Source organism: Salvelinus alpinus, chromosome 22, assembly GCF_045679555.1.
Source record: "Salvelinus alpinus chromosome 22, SLU_Salpinus.1, whole genome shotgun sequence".
Taxonomy (NCBI): Eukaryota; Metazoa; Chordata; class Actinopteri; order Salmoniformes; family Salmonidae; genus Salvelinus; species Salvelinus alpinus.
The window spans coordinates 49,053,279-49,068,302 of record NC_092107.1 but is presented as its reverse complement, the minus strand read 5'-3'; the positions used below and the strand labels follow the sequence as shown (position 1 = coordinate 49,068,302).

The 15,024-nt window shown below is 45.2% G+C and overlaps 1 protein-coding gene across 2 annotated transcripts in view; it reads left to right on the top strand.

Moving 5' to 3' along the window:
* The window catches only part of wdr62 (WD repeat domain 62), a 67,968-nt gene that overhangs the window by 27,028 nt on the left and 25,916 nt on the right, over positions 1–15,024 (top strand). For both annotated transcript variants that reach the window (XM_071360229.1, XM_071360230.1), the window contains exons 18-23: positions 9,196–9,271; positions 9,375–9,486; positions 9,717–9,780; positions 9,869–9,994; positions 12,917–13,020; positions 13,205–13,272. In XM_071360229.1, the coding sequence (XP_071216330.1) occupies positions 9,196–9,271; positions 9,375–9,486; positions 9,717–9,780; positions 9,869–9,994; positions 12,917–13,020; positions 13,205–13,272 (550 nt within the window). The remainder of the gene's footprint in view (positions 1–9,195; positions 9,272–9,374; positions 9,487–9,716; positions 9,781–9,868; positions 9,995–12,916; positions 13,021–13,204; positions 13,273–15,024) is intronic.

Below are 15,024 nucleotides of genomic sequence, written 5' to 3'. Positions count from 1 at the left end.
CCACATGTACTTTTCCTCAGCCAACAAGACCAGTAACAAACAGCAACATCACCAGTCTATTCATAGGCAGCGTGTCAGTGTCTAGTTTGGGGAAGTACATTTTCAACTTTTTTTTAAAATGAACCTTTTTAAAATGAAGCATTCCCACGCATCATCACATTTTATAGACTTATGTAAAATAGACTTACTATTCCTAATGTGATGATTTCGATTGGATAGTCATAATTTATGCTAATAATATAACTCAATTACTGTTAGCAAAATAGACTGTTCAATGCATGTTTGAGTCCTTGTAGCGTAGAGACCTGGGCTATAGGTTTCTGAGTCCTTGTAGGGTAGGACTCATAAGATAGGTCTGATGCTCTGCTGGTACCAATAAGATAGGCCTGATGCTCTGCTGGTACCAATAAGAGGCCTGATGCTCTCTGCTGGTACCAATAAGAGGCCTGATGCTCTCTGCTGGTACCAATAAGAGGTCTGATGCTCTGCTGGTACCAATAAGATAGGCCTGATGCTCTGCTGGTACCAATAAGAGGCCTGATGCTCTCTGCTGGTACCAATAAGAGGCCTGATGCTCTCTGCTGGTACCAATACGAGGTCTGATGCTCTCTGCTGGTACCAATAAGAGGCTTGATGCTCTCTGCTGGTACCAATAAGAGGCCTGATGCTCTCTGCTGGTACCAATAAGAGGCCTGATGCTCTCTGCTGGTACCAATACGAGGCCTGATGCTCTTTGCTGGTACCAATAAGAGGCCTGATGCTCTCTGCTGGTACCAATAAGAGGCCTGATGCTCTCTGCTGGTACCAATACGAGGCCTGATGCTCTCTGCTGGTACCAATAAGAGGCCTGATGCTCTCTGCTGGTACCAATAAGAGGCCTGATGCTCTGCTGGTACCAATAAGAGGCCTGATGCTCTCTGCTGGTACCAATAAGAGGCCTGATGCTCTGCTGGTACCAATAAGAGGCCTGATGCTCTCTGCTGGTACCAATAAGAGGCCTGATGCTCTCTGCTGGTACCAATAAGATGGGCCTGATGCTCTCTGCTGGTACCAATAAGAGGCCTGATGCTCTGCTGGTACCAATAAGAGGCCTGATGCTCTCTGCTGGTACCAATAAGAGGCCTGATGCTCTCTGCTGGGTCCAATACGATAGGCCTGATGCTCTCTGCTGGTACCAATACGATAGGCCTGATGCTCTCTGCTGGGTCCAATACGATAGGCCTGATGCTCTCTGCTGGTACCAATAAGAGGCCTGATGCTCTCTGCTGGGTCCAATAAGAGGCCTGATGCTCTCTGCTGGGTCCAATAAGAGGCCTGATGCTCTCTGCTGGTACCAATAAGAGGCCTGATGCTCTCTGCTGGTACCAATAAGAGGCCTGATGCTCTCTGCTGGTACCAATAAGAGGCCTGATGCTCTCTGCTGGTACCAATAAGAGGCCTGATGCTCTCTGCTGGTACCAATACGAGGCCTGATGCTCTCTGCTGGTACCAATAAGAGGCCTGATGCTCTCTGCTGGTACCAATAAGAGGCCTGATGCTCTCTGCTGGTACCAATACGAGGCCTGATGCTCTCTGCTGGTACCAATAAGAGGCCTGATGCTCTCTAATGGTACCAATACGAGGCCTGATGCTCTCTGCTGGTACCAGTAAGAGGCCTGATGCTCTGCTGGTACCAATAAGATAGGCCTGATGCTCTCTGCTGGTACCAATAAGATAGGCCTGATGCTCTCTGCTGGTACCAATAAGAGGCCTGATGCTCTCTGCTGGTACCAATAAGAGGCCTGATGCTCTGCTGGTACCAATACGATAGGCCTGATGCTCTCTGCTGGTACCAATAAGAGGCCTGATGCTCTCTGCTGGTACCAATACGATAGGCTATAGGCCTGATGCTCTCTGCTGGTACCTAGAAGACAGGCCTGATGCTCTCTGCTGGTACCTAGAAGATAGGCTATAGGCCTAACTGTTAGGCTCAAATAAATAGGAACATTTTGATAACTAAAAGACATTTTAGTATTTTCATTGTCTTGTCTTTTTATAGCAATAGCTATTTTGCTTTCCAAACTTTTTTATTTTTCTCCCTGTGATTCAATTTTCAAATACTGTGATATGCCTGGCTGGCCCTCTACTTGTTCACTGATAGTCACAACTCATCAAACATCTATTTTGGTATTTGCCGTATGTGCTGTCCAATAGTACGCTGCCTTTCCTTCTGACTGTAGGACCAGGTTCCAGATATACTGTAGGCAATGCGATTTTAAAACAATCCACGACTTATATTAAAGCTCGGGGGAAGCTAATGATCCTTTGTTGCTAAATCGTGGTTTTATTATCCTATTTTGAATGATTTTGTATTTATTTCTGTATAGACAAGATGAGGCGATATGATAACATGTCCTTCCCCTTAGCGTTATGGACGTGCCGCCTATGGCAATCTACTATCCACCATAGTAGAAACGTGTACCTATTCGATTTGCTCAGCTTGTCGATTTTTAAAGAAATAGCCCACACGGGACTGTTGTGGGACGATAGGTCCCAAATTCATACAACCAGTAGACTTAGGCTAAAATAAAAACCGTGAAACAATGAATCTGATGCAACCGATCAGAACGTTTAGCTTAAAATGGTAATGAACTATTGTTTCTTAAAACCTGTTAAGGCTGCAAGCCCGACACCGGTACACCTATGACAACATCCAGCTCAAGTGCAGGGCGGCAAATTCAAAATCTATTTTTTTTAAATATTTAACTTTCACACATTAACAAGTCCAATACAGCATTTGAAAGATAAACATCTTGTCAATCCAGCCAACATGTCCGATTTTTTAAATGTTTTACAGAGAAAACACCACATATATTTATGTTAGCTCACCACCAAATAAAAAAGAGGACAGACATTTTTCACAGCACAAGTAGGATGCAAGTAGCATGCACAAGCCAACCTAACTAACCTAGAACCAACCTAAATAACCTAGAAAAAACTACCTCAGATGACAGTCCTATAACATGTTACACAATAAATCTATGTTTTGTTCAAAAAATTTGCATATTTTAGCTATAAATCAGTTTTACATTACTGCTACCATCATAGCTACAGTCAGAAATCGCACGGGAGTAGCCAGAGAAAATACAGACACCAACGTCAACTACTCTAATTACACATCATAAAACATTTCAGACAAATATATGGTGGATAGCAAATGAAAGACAAATATCTTGTGAATACAGACAATATTTCAGATTCTTTAAATGTTTTACAGCGAAAACACCACATATATTCATGTTAGCTCACCACCAAATACAAAAAGAGAGACAGACATTTTTCACAGCACCGGTAGCATGCAGCTAGCATGCAGCTAGCATGCAAAGCCAACCTAACTAACCTAGAACTAACCTAAATAACCTAGAAAAAACTACCTCAGATGACAGTCCTATAACATGTTACACAATAAATCTACAGTGGGGAGAACAAGTATTTGATACACTGCCGATTTTGCAGGTTTTCCTACTTACAAAGCATGTAGAGGTCTGTAATTTTTATCATAGGTACACTTCAACTGTGAGAGATGGAATCTAAAACAAAAATCCAGAAAATCACATTGTATGATTTTTAAATAATTAATTTGCATTTTATTGCATGACCTAAGTATTTGATCACCTACCAACCAGTAAGAATTCCGGCTCTCACAGACCTGTTAGTTTTTCTTTAAGAAGCCCTCCTGTTCTCCACTCATTACCTGTATTAACTGCACCTGTTTGAACTCGTTACCTGTATAAAAGACACCTGTCCACACACTCAATCAAACAGACTCCAACCTCTCCACAATGGCCAAGACCAGAGAGCTGTGTAAGGACATCAGGGCTAAAATTGTAGGCCTGCACAAGGCTGGGATGGGCTACAGGACAATAGGCAAGCAGCTTGGTGAGAAGGCAACAACTGTTGGCGCAATTATTAGAAAATGGAAGAAGTTCAAGATGACGGTCAATCACCCTCGGTCTGGGGCTCCATGCAAGATCTCACCTCGTGGGGCATCAATGATCATGAGGAAGGTGAGGGATCAGCCCAGAACTACAAGGCAGGACCTGGTCAATGACCTGAAGAGAGCTGGGACCACAGTCTCAAAGAAAACCATTAGTAACACACTACGCCGTCATGGATTAAAATCCTGCAGCGCACGCAAGGTCCCCCTGCTCAAGTTAGCGCATGTCCAGGCCCGTCTGAAGTTTGCCAATGACCATCTGGATGATCCAGAGGAGGAATGGGAGAAGGTCATGTCGTCTGATGAGACAAAAATATAGCTTTTTGGTCTAAACTCCACTCGCCGTGTTTGGAGGAAGAAGAAGGATGAGTACAACCCCAAGAACACCATCCCAACCGTGAAGCATGGAGGTAGAAACATCATTCTTTGGGGATGCTTTTCTGCAAAGGGGACAGGACGACTGCACCGTATTGAGGGGAGGATGGATGGGGCCATGTATCGCGAGATCTTGGCCAACTACCTCCTTCCCTCAGTAAGAGCATTGAAGATGGGTCTTCCAGCATGACAACGACCCGAAACACACAGCCAGGGCAACTAAGGAGTGGCTCCGTAAGAAGCATCTCAAGGTCCTGGAGTGGCCAAGCCAGTCTCCAGACCTGAACCCAATAGAAAATCTTAGGAGGGAGCTGAAAGTCCGTATTGCCCAGCGACAGCCCCGAAACCTGAAGGATCTGGAGAAGGTCTGTATGGAGGAGTGGGCCAAAATCCCTGCTGCAGTGTGTGCAAACCTGGTCAAGAACTACAGGAAACGTATGATCTCTGTAATTGCAAACAAAGGTTTCTGTACCAAATATTAAGTTCTGCTTTTCTGATGTATCAAATACTTATGTCATGCAATAAAATGCAAATTAATTACTTAAAAATCATACAATGTGATTTTCTGGATTTTTGTTTTAGATTCTGTCTCTCACAGTTGAAGTGTACCTATGATAAAAAATTACAGACCTCTACATGCTTTGTAAGTAGGAAACCTGCAAAATCGGTAGTGTATCAAATACTTGTTCTCCCCACTGTATGTGTTTTGAAAATGCCTCCAGCTCATAGCAATGTGACGCACTGATGAAACCTGCCTTCTGTTGCCTACGCATTTGAATGAATGGGAAGCGCGCTTCAATTACCAATAAAATATACATCGCTGCCAGAGGTGCTTCAACAAAGTACTCATTAAAGAGTCTGAATACTTATGTTATTTAGCAAAAACAATTAAAAAAGTTTTGCTTTGTCATTATGGGGTGTTGTGTGTGTGTGTGTGTAGATTGATGAGGGGTTAAACTATTTCATCCATTTTAGAATAAGGCTGTAACGTAACAAAATGTGGAAAAAGTCAAGGGATCTGAATACTTACCGAATGCAGTGTGAAAGACTCAAATAAAAACTCCAGAAAATCAGCTCCAAGTGATTTTAATTTTGGAAATCTGTTCCAAAGTATTCCAATGTTTAATAGAGAAATATTCACACATACCAACATTAGGAACACCTTCCTAACATTGAGTTTATACCCCTCCTTGCCCTCAGATCAGCCTCAATTCGTCGGGGCATGGATTCTACATGGTGAAAGCGTTCCACAGGGATGCTGGTCCATGTTGACTCCAATGCTTCCCACAGTTGTGTCAAGTTGGCTGGATGTCCTTTAGGTGGTGGACCATTCTTGATACATACAGGAAACTGTTGAGCGTGAAAAACCCAGCAGCGCTGCAGTTCTTGACACAAACCGGTGTGCCTGGAACCTACCACCATACCCCGTTCAAAGGCACTTCAATCTTTTGTCTTGCCCATTCACCGTCTGAATGGCACACATACACAATCCATGTCTCAATTGTCTCAAGGCTTAAAAATCCTTCTTTAACCCGTCTCCTCCCCTTCATCTACACTGATTGAAGTGAATTTAACAAGTGACATCAATAAGGGATCATAAATTTCACCTGGTCAGTCTGTGTCATGGGAAAAGCAGGTGTTCTGAATGTTTTTTTGTACACTATGTGCTCGTATACACATGTCAGTAAGGTTTAAAGTGATTGTTTTAGTCAAATGTTATATCTGTTTGAGATTATTGTGGTGAATTTAGCCTCCTGCCCGTCTGCTCAAGAAAAGATCAGTCCACAGCTAGTTGATGACCTCTAATGCCTTCGTGTCCTCCCCTGTGTGGAGTGTGCCTGACCCCTGACCCCTCTGTGGAGTGTACCTGACCCCTGTGTAGAGTGTACCTGACCCCTGTGTGGAGTGTGCCTGACCCCTGTGTAGACTGTACCTGACCCCTGTGTAGAGTGTACCTGACCCCTGTGTAGAGTGTACCTGACCCCTGTGTAGAGTGTACCTGACCCCTGTGTAGAGTGTACCTGACCCCTGTGTAGAGTGTCCCTGACCCCTGTGTAGAGTGTCCCTGACCCCTGTGTGGAGTGTGCCTGACCCCTGTGTAGACTGTACCTGACCCCTGTGTAGAGTGTACCTGACCCCTGTGTAGAGTGTACCTGACCCCTGTGTAGAGTGTACCTGACCCCTGTGTAGAGTGTACCTGACCCCTGTGTAGAGTGTCCCTGACCCCTGTGTAGAGTGTCCCTGACCCCTGTGTAGAGTGTCCCTGACCCCTGTGTGGAGTGTACCTGACCCCTGTGTGGAGTGTGCCTGACCCCTGTGTGGAGTGTCCCTGACCCCTGTGTAGAGTGTCCCTGACCCCTGTGTAGAGTGTCCCTGACCCCTGTGTAGAGTGTCCCTGACCCCTGTGTAGAGTGTACCTGACCCCTGTGTAGAGTGTACCTGACCCCTGTGTAGAGTGTACCTAACCGTGACCCCTGTGTAGAGTGTCCCTAACCCTGACCCCTGTGTAGACTGTACCTAACCGTGACCCCTGTGTAGACTGTACCTAACCGTGACCCCTGTGTAGACTGTACCTAACCGTGACCCCTGTGTAGACTGTACCTAACCCTGACCCCTGTGTGGACTGTACCTAACCCTGACCCCTGTGTAGACTGTACCTAACCCTGACCCCTGTGTAGACTGTACCTAACCGTGACCCCTGTGTAGAGTGGACCTAACCGTGACCCCTGTGTAGAGTGGACTTAACCGTGACCCCTGACCCCTGTGTAGACTGTACCTAACCGTGACCCCTGTGTAGAGTGGACCTAACCGTGACCCCTGACCCCTGTGTAGAGTGTACCTAACCCTGACCCCTGTGTAGACTGTACCTAACCCTGACCCCTGTGTAGACTGTACCTAACCCTGACCCCTGTGTAGAGTGTACCTAACCGTGACCCCTGACCCCTGTGTAGACTGTACCTAACCCTGACCCCTGTGTAGAGTGTACCTAACCCTGACCCCTGTGTAGACTGTACCTAACCGTGACCCCTGTGTAGACTGTACCTAACCCTGACCCCTGTGTAGACTGTACCTAACCCTGACCCCTGTGTAGACTGTACCTAACCCTGACCCCTGTGTAGACTGTACCTAACCCTGACCCCTGTGTAGACTGTACCTAACCGTGACCCCTGTGTAGAGTGTACCTAACCGTGACCCCTGTGTGGAGTGTACCTAACCGTGACCCCTGTGTGGAGTGTACCTAACCGTGACCCCTGTGTAGACTGTACCTAACCGTGACCCCTGTGTAGAGTGTACCTAACCCTGACCCCTGTGTAGAGTGTACCTACCGTGACCCCTGTGTAGAGTGTACCTAACCCTGACCCCTGTGTAGACTGTACCTAACCCTGACCCCTGTGTAGAGTGTACCTAACCCTGACCCCTGTGTAGAGTGTACCTAACCGTGACCCCTGTGTAGAGTGTACCTAACCCTGACCCCTGTGTAGAGTGTACCTACCGTGACCCCTGTGTAGAGTGTACCTAACCCTGACCCCTGTGTGGAGTGTACCTAACCCTGACCACTGTGTAGACTGTACCTAACCGTGACCCCTGTGTAGAGTGTACCTAACCGTGACCCCTGTGTAGAGTGTACCTAACCGTGACCCCTGACCCCTGTGTAGAGTGTACCTAACCGTGACCCCTGTGTAGACTGTACCTAACCGTGACCCCTGTGTAGAGTGTACCTAACCCTGACCCCTGTGTAGAGTGTACCTAACCCTGACCCCTGTGTAGAGTGTACCTAACCCTGACCCCTGTGTAGAGTGTACCTACCGTGACCCCTGTGTAGAGTGTACCTAACCCTGACCACTGTGTAGACTGTACCTAACCGTGACCCCTGTGTAGAGTGTACCTAACCGTGACCCCTGTGTAGAGTGTACCTAACCGTGACCCCTGACCCCTGTGTAGAGTGTACCTAACCGTGACCCCTGTGTAGACTGTACCTAACCGTGACCCCTGTGTAGAGTGTACCTAACCCTGACCCCTGTGTAGAGTGTACCTAACCCTGACCCCTGTGTAGAGTGTACCTAACCCTGACCCCTGTGTAGAGTGTACCTAACCGTGACCCCTGACCCCTGTGTAGAGTGTACCTAACCGTGACCCCTGTGTAGAGTGTACCTAACCCTGACCCCTGTGTAGACTGTACCTAACCCTGACCCCTGTGTAGAGTGTACCTAACCCTGACCCCTGTGTAGACTGTACCTAACCGTGACCCCTGTGTAGACTGTACCTAACCCTGACCCCTGTGTAGACTGTACCTAACCGTGACCCCTGACCCCTGTGTAGACTGTACCTAACCGTGACCCCTGTGTAGACTGTACCTAACCCTGACCCCTGTGTGGAGTGTACCTAACCGTGACCCCTGTGTGGATTGTACCTAACCCTGACCCCTGTGTAGAGTGTACCTAACCGTGACCCCTGTGTAGACTGTACCTAACCCTGACCCCTGTGTAGACTGTACCTAACCCTGACCCCTGTGTAGACTGTACCTAACCGTGACCCCTGTGTAGACTGTACCTAACCCTGACCCCTGTGTAGACTGTACCTAACCGTGACCCCTGTGTAGACTGTACCTAACCCTGACCCCTGTGTAGACTGTACCTAACCCTGACCCCTGTGTGGAGTGTACCTAACCGTGACCCTTGACCCCTGTGTAGAGTGTACCTAACCGTGACCCTGACCCCTGTGTGGAGTGTACCTAACCGTGACCCCTGTGTAGACTGTACCTAACCCTGACCCCTGTGTGGAGTGTACCTAACCGTGACCCTTGACCCCTGTGTGGAGTGTACCTAACCTTGACCCCTGTGTAGAGTGTACAACGTGAAGAGTGGCAAGCTGAAGAAGTGTTTCAAAGGTTCTACAAGTGACGAAGGAACGCTGCTGAAGGTGAGAGGAGACATCGCTATGTGGGACAACCCTGTCTAATTAGCTTTCTACTGTAGGTCAATGTTTCTTATTCCGTGGTTTGTTGTCGTTGTGTAACCACTAGGTTCAGATGGACCCCGCTGGGATCTACCTAGCAACAAGCTGCTCTGACAAGAGCATCTGTATCTTTGACTATGAGTCAGGAGAGTGTGTGGCCACCTTGTTCGGTCACTCAGGTAGCTCTACTCTTCCTCCCGTCTCTTTGCTCCTCTTCCTCCCGTCTCTTTGCTCCTCTTCCTCCCGTCTCGTTGCTCCACTTCCTCCCGTCTCGTTGCTCCACTTCCTCCCGTCTCGTCGCTCCTCTTCCTCCCGTCTCGTCGCTCCTCTTCCTCCCGTCTCGTTGCCTCACTTCCTCCCGTCTCGTTGCTCCCTCTGACTGTGCCCTGTCTCCTCTTCTTCTCCATAGAGATTGTAACTGGTATGAGGTTCAGCCAGGACTGCAGACACCTCATCACCATATCTGGAGACAGGTAAACATGCTCCGTAGCCAAACTATATTTTTGGGCAGTGGGCTGTTTCCAGATCCAGTCAGTTTGAGTTGTGTTTGTCTGTGTCTAGCTGTGTGTTCCTGTGGAGGCTGGACTCCCAGATGACTAACTCTATGAGGAAGAGACTGGCTGAGAGGAAACAGACAGCTGGAGTGACGACTACTGACAAAGCCCCGACCAAGGAGCATCTTATCAGGTATCTACACTGAACTAAAATACAGTTGAAGTCGGAAGTTTACATACACTTAGGTTGGAGTCAGTAAAACTAGTTTTTCAACCACTCTACAAATTTCTTGTCAACAAACTATAGTTTTGTCAAGTTGGTTAGGACATCTACTTTGTGCATGACACAAGTAATGTTGCCAATAATTGTACAGACAGATTATTTAACTTATAATTCACTGTAGCACAATTCCAGTGGGTCAGAAGTTTACATACACTAAGTTGACTGTGCCTTTTAAACAGCTTGGAAAATTCCAGAAAATTACGTCATGGCTTTAGAAGCTTCTGAAAGGCTAATTGACATCATTTGAGTCAATTGGAGGTGTACCTGTGGATGTATTTCAAGGCCTACCTTCATACTCAGTGCCTCTTTGCTTGACATCATGGGAAAATCAAAAGAAATCAGCCAAGACCTCAAAGAAAATTGTAGACCTCCACAGGTCTGGTTCATCCATGGGAGCAATTTTCAAACGCCTGAAGGTACCACGTTCATCTGTACAAACAATAGTACGCAAGTATAAACACCATGGGACCACGCAGCCGTCATACCGCTCAGGAAGGAGACACGTTCTGTCTCCTAGAGATGAACGTACTTTGGTGCGAAAAGTGCAAATCAATCCCAGAACAACAGCAAAGGACGTTGTGAAGATGCTGGAGGAAACGGGTACAAAAGTATCTATATCCACTGTAAAACGAGTCCTATATCGACATAACCTGAAAGGCCACTCAGCAAGGAAGAAGCCACTGCTCCAAAACCGCCATAAAAAAGCCAGACTACGTTTTGCAACTACACATGGGGATAAAGATCGTACTTTTTGGAGAAATGTCCTCTGGTCTGATGAAACAGAAATAGAACTGCTTGGCCATAATGACCATCGTTATGTTTGGAGGAAAAAGGGGGATGCTTGCAAGCTGAAGAACACCATCCCAACCGTGAAGCACGGTGGTGGCAGCATCATGTTGTGGGGGGACTTTGCAGCAGGAGGGACTGGTGCACTTCACAAAATAGATGGCATCATGAGGGATGAGAATTATGTGGATATATGGAAGCAACATCTCAAGACATCAGTCAGGAAGTTAAAGCTTGGTCCCAAATGGGTCTTCCAAATGGACAATGACCCCAAGCATTCTTCCAAAGTTGTGGCAAAATGGCTTAAGGACAACAAAGTCAAGGTATTGGAGTGGCCCTCACAAAGACCTGACCTCAATCCTATAGAACATTTGTGGGCAGAACTGAAAAAGTGTGTGCGAGCAAGGAGGCCTACAAACCTGACTCAGTTACACCAGCTCTGTCACGAGGAATGGGCAAAAAATTCACCCAAGTTATTGTGGGAAGCTTGTGGAAGGCTACCTGAAACGTTTGACCCAAGTTAAACAATTTAATGGCAATGCTACCAAATTGTAATTGAGTGTATGTAAACTTCTGACCCAATGGGAATGTGATGTAAGAAATAAAAGCTGAAATAAATCAATCTCTCTAAAGTTATTCTTACATTTCACATTAATAAAATAAAGTGGTGATCCTAAGACAGGAATAAATGTCAGGATTTGTGGAAAAACTGAGTTTAAATATATTTGGCTAAGGTGTATGTAAACTTCTGACTTTAACTGTGTAAACTCAACATTGTAAAGTGTTGGTCACATGTTTCATGAGCTGAAATAAAAGATCTCAGAAATGTTCCATACGCACAAAAAGCTTATTTCTCTAAAATGTGTGTACATTTGTTTATATCCCTGTTAGTGAATATTTCACCTTTGCAAAGATAATCCACCTGACAGGTGTGGCATATCAAGAAGCTGATTAAACAGCGTGGTCATTACACAGGTGCACCTTGTGCTGGGGGACAATAAAGGTCACTCTAAAATGTGCAGTTTTGTCACAACACAATTCCAAAAATGTCTCAAGTTTTTGAGGGAGCGTGCAATTGGGATGCTGACTGTCCACCAGAGTTGTTGCCAGATAATTGAATGTTAATTTATCTACCTTAAGCCTCTTCCAACGTCGTTTTAAAGAATTTGTCAGTTTCTTCCAACTGGCCTCACAATCGCAGACCACACGTGTGGGTGAGCGATTTTCTGATGTCAATGTTGTGAACAGAGTGCCCCATGGTGGCTATGGTATGGGCAGGCATAAGCTACAGACAACGAACACAATTGCATTTTATCGATGGCCGTTTGAATGCACAGAGATACCGTGATGAGATCCTGAGGTCCATTGTCGTGCCATTCATCCTCCGCCATCACCTCATGTTTCAGCATGATAATGCACGGCTCCATGTCACAACGATCTGTACACAATTCCTGCAAGCTGAAAATGTCCCAGTTCTCCCATGGCCTGCATACTCACCAGACATGTCACCCATTGAGCATGTTTGGGATGCTCTGGATCGACGTGTAAGACAGCGTGTTCCAGTTCACGCCGATATCCAGCAACTTCACACAGCCATTGAAAAGGAGTGGGACAACAATCCACAAGCCACAATCAACAACCTGATCAACTCAATGTGAAGGAGATGTGTCCCGCTCCATGAGGCAAATGGTGGTCACACCAGATACTGACTGGTTTTCTGATCCACCCCCCTACCTTTTTTTTAAGGTATCTGTGACCAACAGATGCATTTTGGGAAATACATAGATTATGGCCTAATGAACTGATTTCCTTATATGAAATGTAACTCAGTAATGTCTTTTGAAATGGCTGCATCTTGTGTTTTTTTTTATATATTTTTGTCTGGGAATACAGATATGCATCTGTTGGTCACAGATACCTTAACAAAAAAAGAAAAGGTAGGGGGGTTGATCAGAAAACCAGTCAGTATCTGGTGCGAGGTGTCCCTGTGCGAGGTGTCCCTGTGCGAGGTGTCTCTGTTTGAGGTGTCTGTTTCTCTTTGTCCAGGAGAGAGACCTTCATCACTGTGCCATTGGGCCGCCTCCCCCAGGCAGGAGAGGAAGAGGAGGAAGATGATCCCAGGACTCCTGCTCGATGTGACATCACTCATGGTGAGACCACTCATATTAATTTAGAGATTACATAAAAGTGTGGAATTTAATGAATAAAAAAAAAAAAAAAATTGTGATTTAACAACGATTCGCCATGCCACAAGCTCAGAGAAAAGGAAATTGTTGGAATTTGCAACAGACGTTTGGCTTAATCAATGTTTTAACATCAATGTCTCTCCTCCAGACGTCCTTGCTCTAGACCCCATGGTGCCACAGACCAACGGCAAACTGCCCATGTGGGCCAGGAAACTGGTGAGTCTTACGGAACCATATAGTCTATATCAGGGCCGACACACTTCTGGTTTTCATCCTCTCCTTCTAATCAGGGACTAAATCAATTAACTACCAGTAGAAACAAAAACAAAAACTTGAAATGTTTTCGGGCCTCCATGTCCGGAATTGAATAGCCCTGATGGACCAATGTCTCTGGGAAGTCTTAATACTAGCCTGGATAAGATTAATACTAGCCTGGATAAGATCAATACTAGCCTGGATAAGATTAATACTAGCCTGGATAAGATTAATACTAGCCTGGATAAGATTAATACTAGCCTGGATAAGATTAATACTAGCCTGGATAAGATTAATACTAGCCTGGATAAGATTAATACTAGCCTAATACTAGCCCGGATAAGATTAATACTAGCCTGGATAAGATTAATACTAGCCTGGATAAGATTAATACTAGCCTGGATAAGATTTAATACTAGCCTGGATAAGATTTAATACTAGCCTGGATAAGATTTAATACTAGCCTGGATAAGATTTAATACTAGCCTGGATAAGATTTAATACTAGCCTGGATAAGATTTAATACTAGCCTGGATAAGATTTAATACTAGCCTGGATAAGATTTAATACTAGCCTGGATAAGATCTAATACTAGCCTGGATAAGATCAATACTAGCCTGGATAAGATTTAATACTAGCCTGGATAAGATCAATACTAGCCTGGATAAGATCAATACTAGCCTGGGGGCGGCAGGGTAGCCTGGCGGTTAGAGCGTTGGACTAGTAACCGGAAGGTTCCAAGATCGAATCCCCGAGCTGACGAGGTAAAAATCTGTTGTTCTGCCCCCTGAACAAGGCAGTTAACCCACTGTTCCTAGGCCGTCATTGTAAATAAGAATTTGTTCTTAACTGACTTGCCTAGTTAAATAAAGGTAAAATGAATTAAGACACAGAATGTAAACTGTTAGAACTAAACACCAACTGGTGCCATCAAAGTTTTCACACTCCTTCATTTCCCCCCCCCCCCCCACGTTTTTTTATTATTATATTTTAACAACAACAATGTCACTGGCCTTCACACAATACCCAATAATGTCAAAGTGGAATTCTATTTTTCAAAAATGTGTACAAATTTAATTGTAAAAATGAAAAGCTGAAATATTTTGAGTATTCAACACCTTTGTTATGGCAAGCCTAAATCATTTCAGGAGTGAAGATTTGCTTAACAAGTCACATGATAAATTGCAGTCATTTTTGAATGACTACCTTGTCTCTACCCCAGACATACAATTATCTGTAAGGTCCCTTAGTCGAGCAGTGAATTGCAACCACAAAGACCAGGGTGGTTTTCCAATGCCTTCGAAAGAAGGCCACGTATTGGTAGATGGGCAAGAATAAAAATAAAAAAAGCACATTTGAATATCCCTTTGAGCATGGTGAAGTTATTAATTACACTTTGTAGTGACTGGGTGTATTGATACACCATCCAAAGACACAGGCGTCCTTCCTAACTCAGTTGCCGGAGAGGAAGGAAACTGCTCAGGGGATTTCACCAATGTTGACTATAAAACAGAGTTTAATGGCTGTGATAGGAGAAAACTGATGATCGATCAACAACATTGTAGTTACTCCACAATACTAACCTAATTGACAGAGTGAAAAGGAAGCCTGTACAAAGTAAAAATGCAAAAAATGCTTTCCACAAGACACTGGGAGATGAATTCACCTTTCAGCAAGACAATAACCTAAAACGCAAGGCAAAATTTACACTGG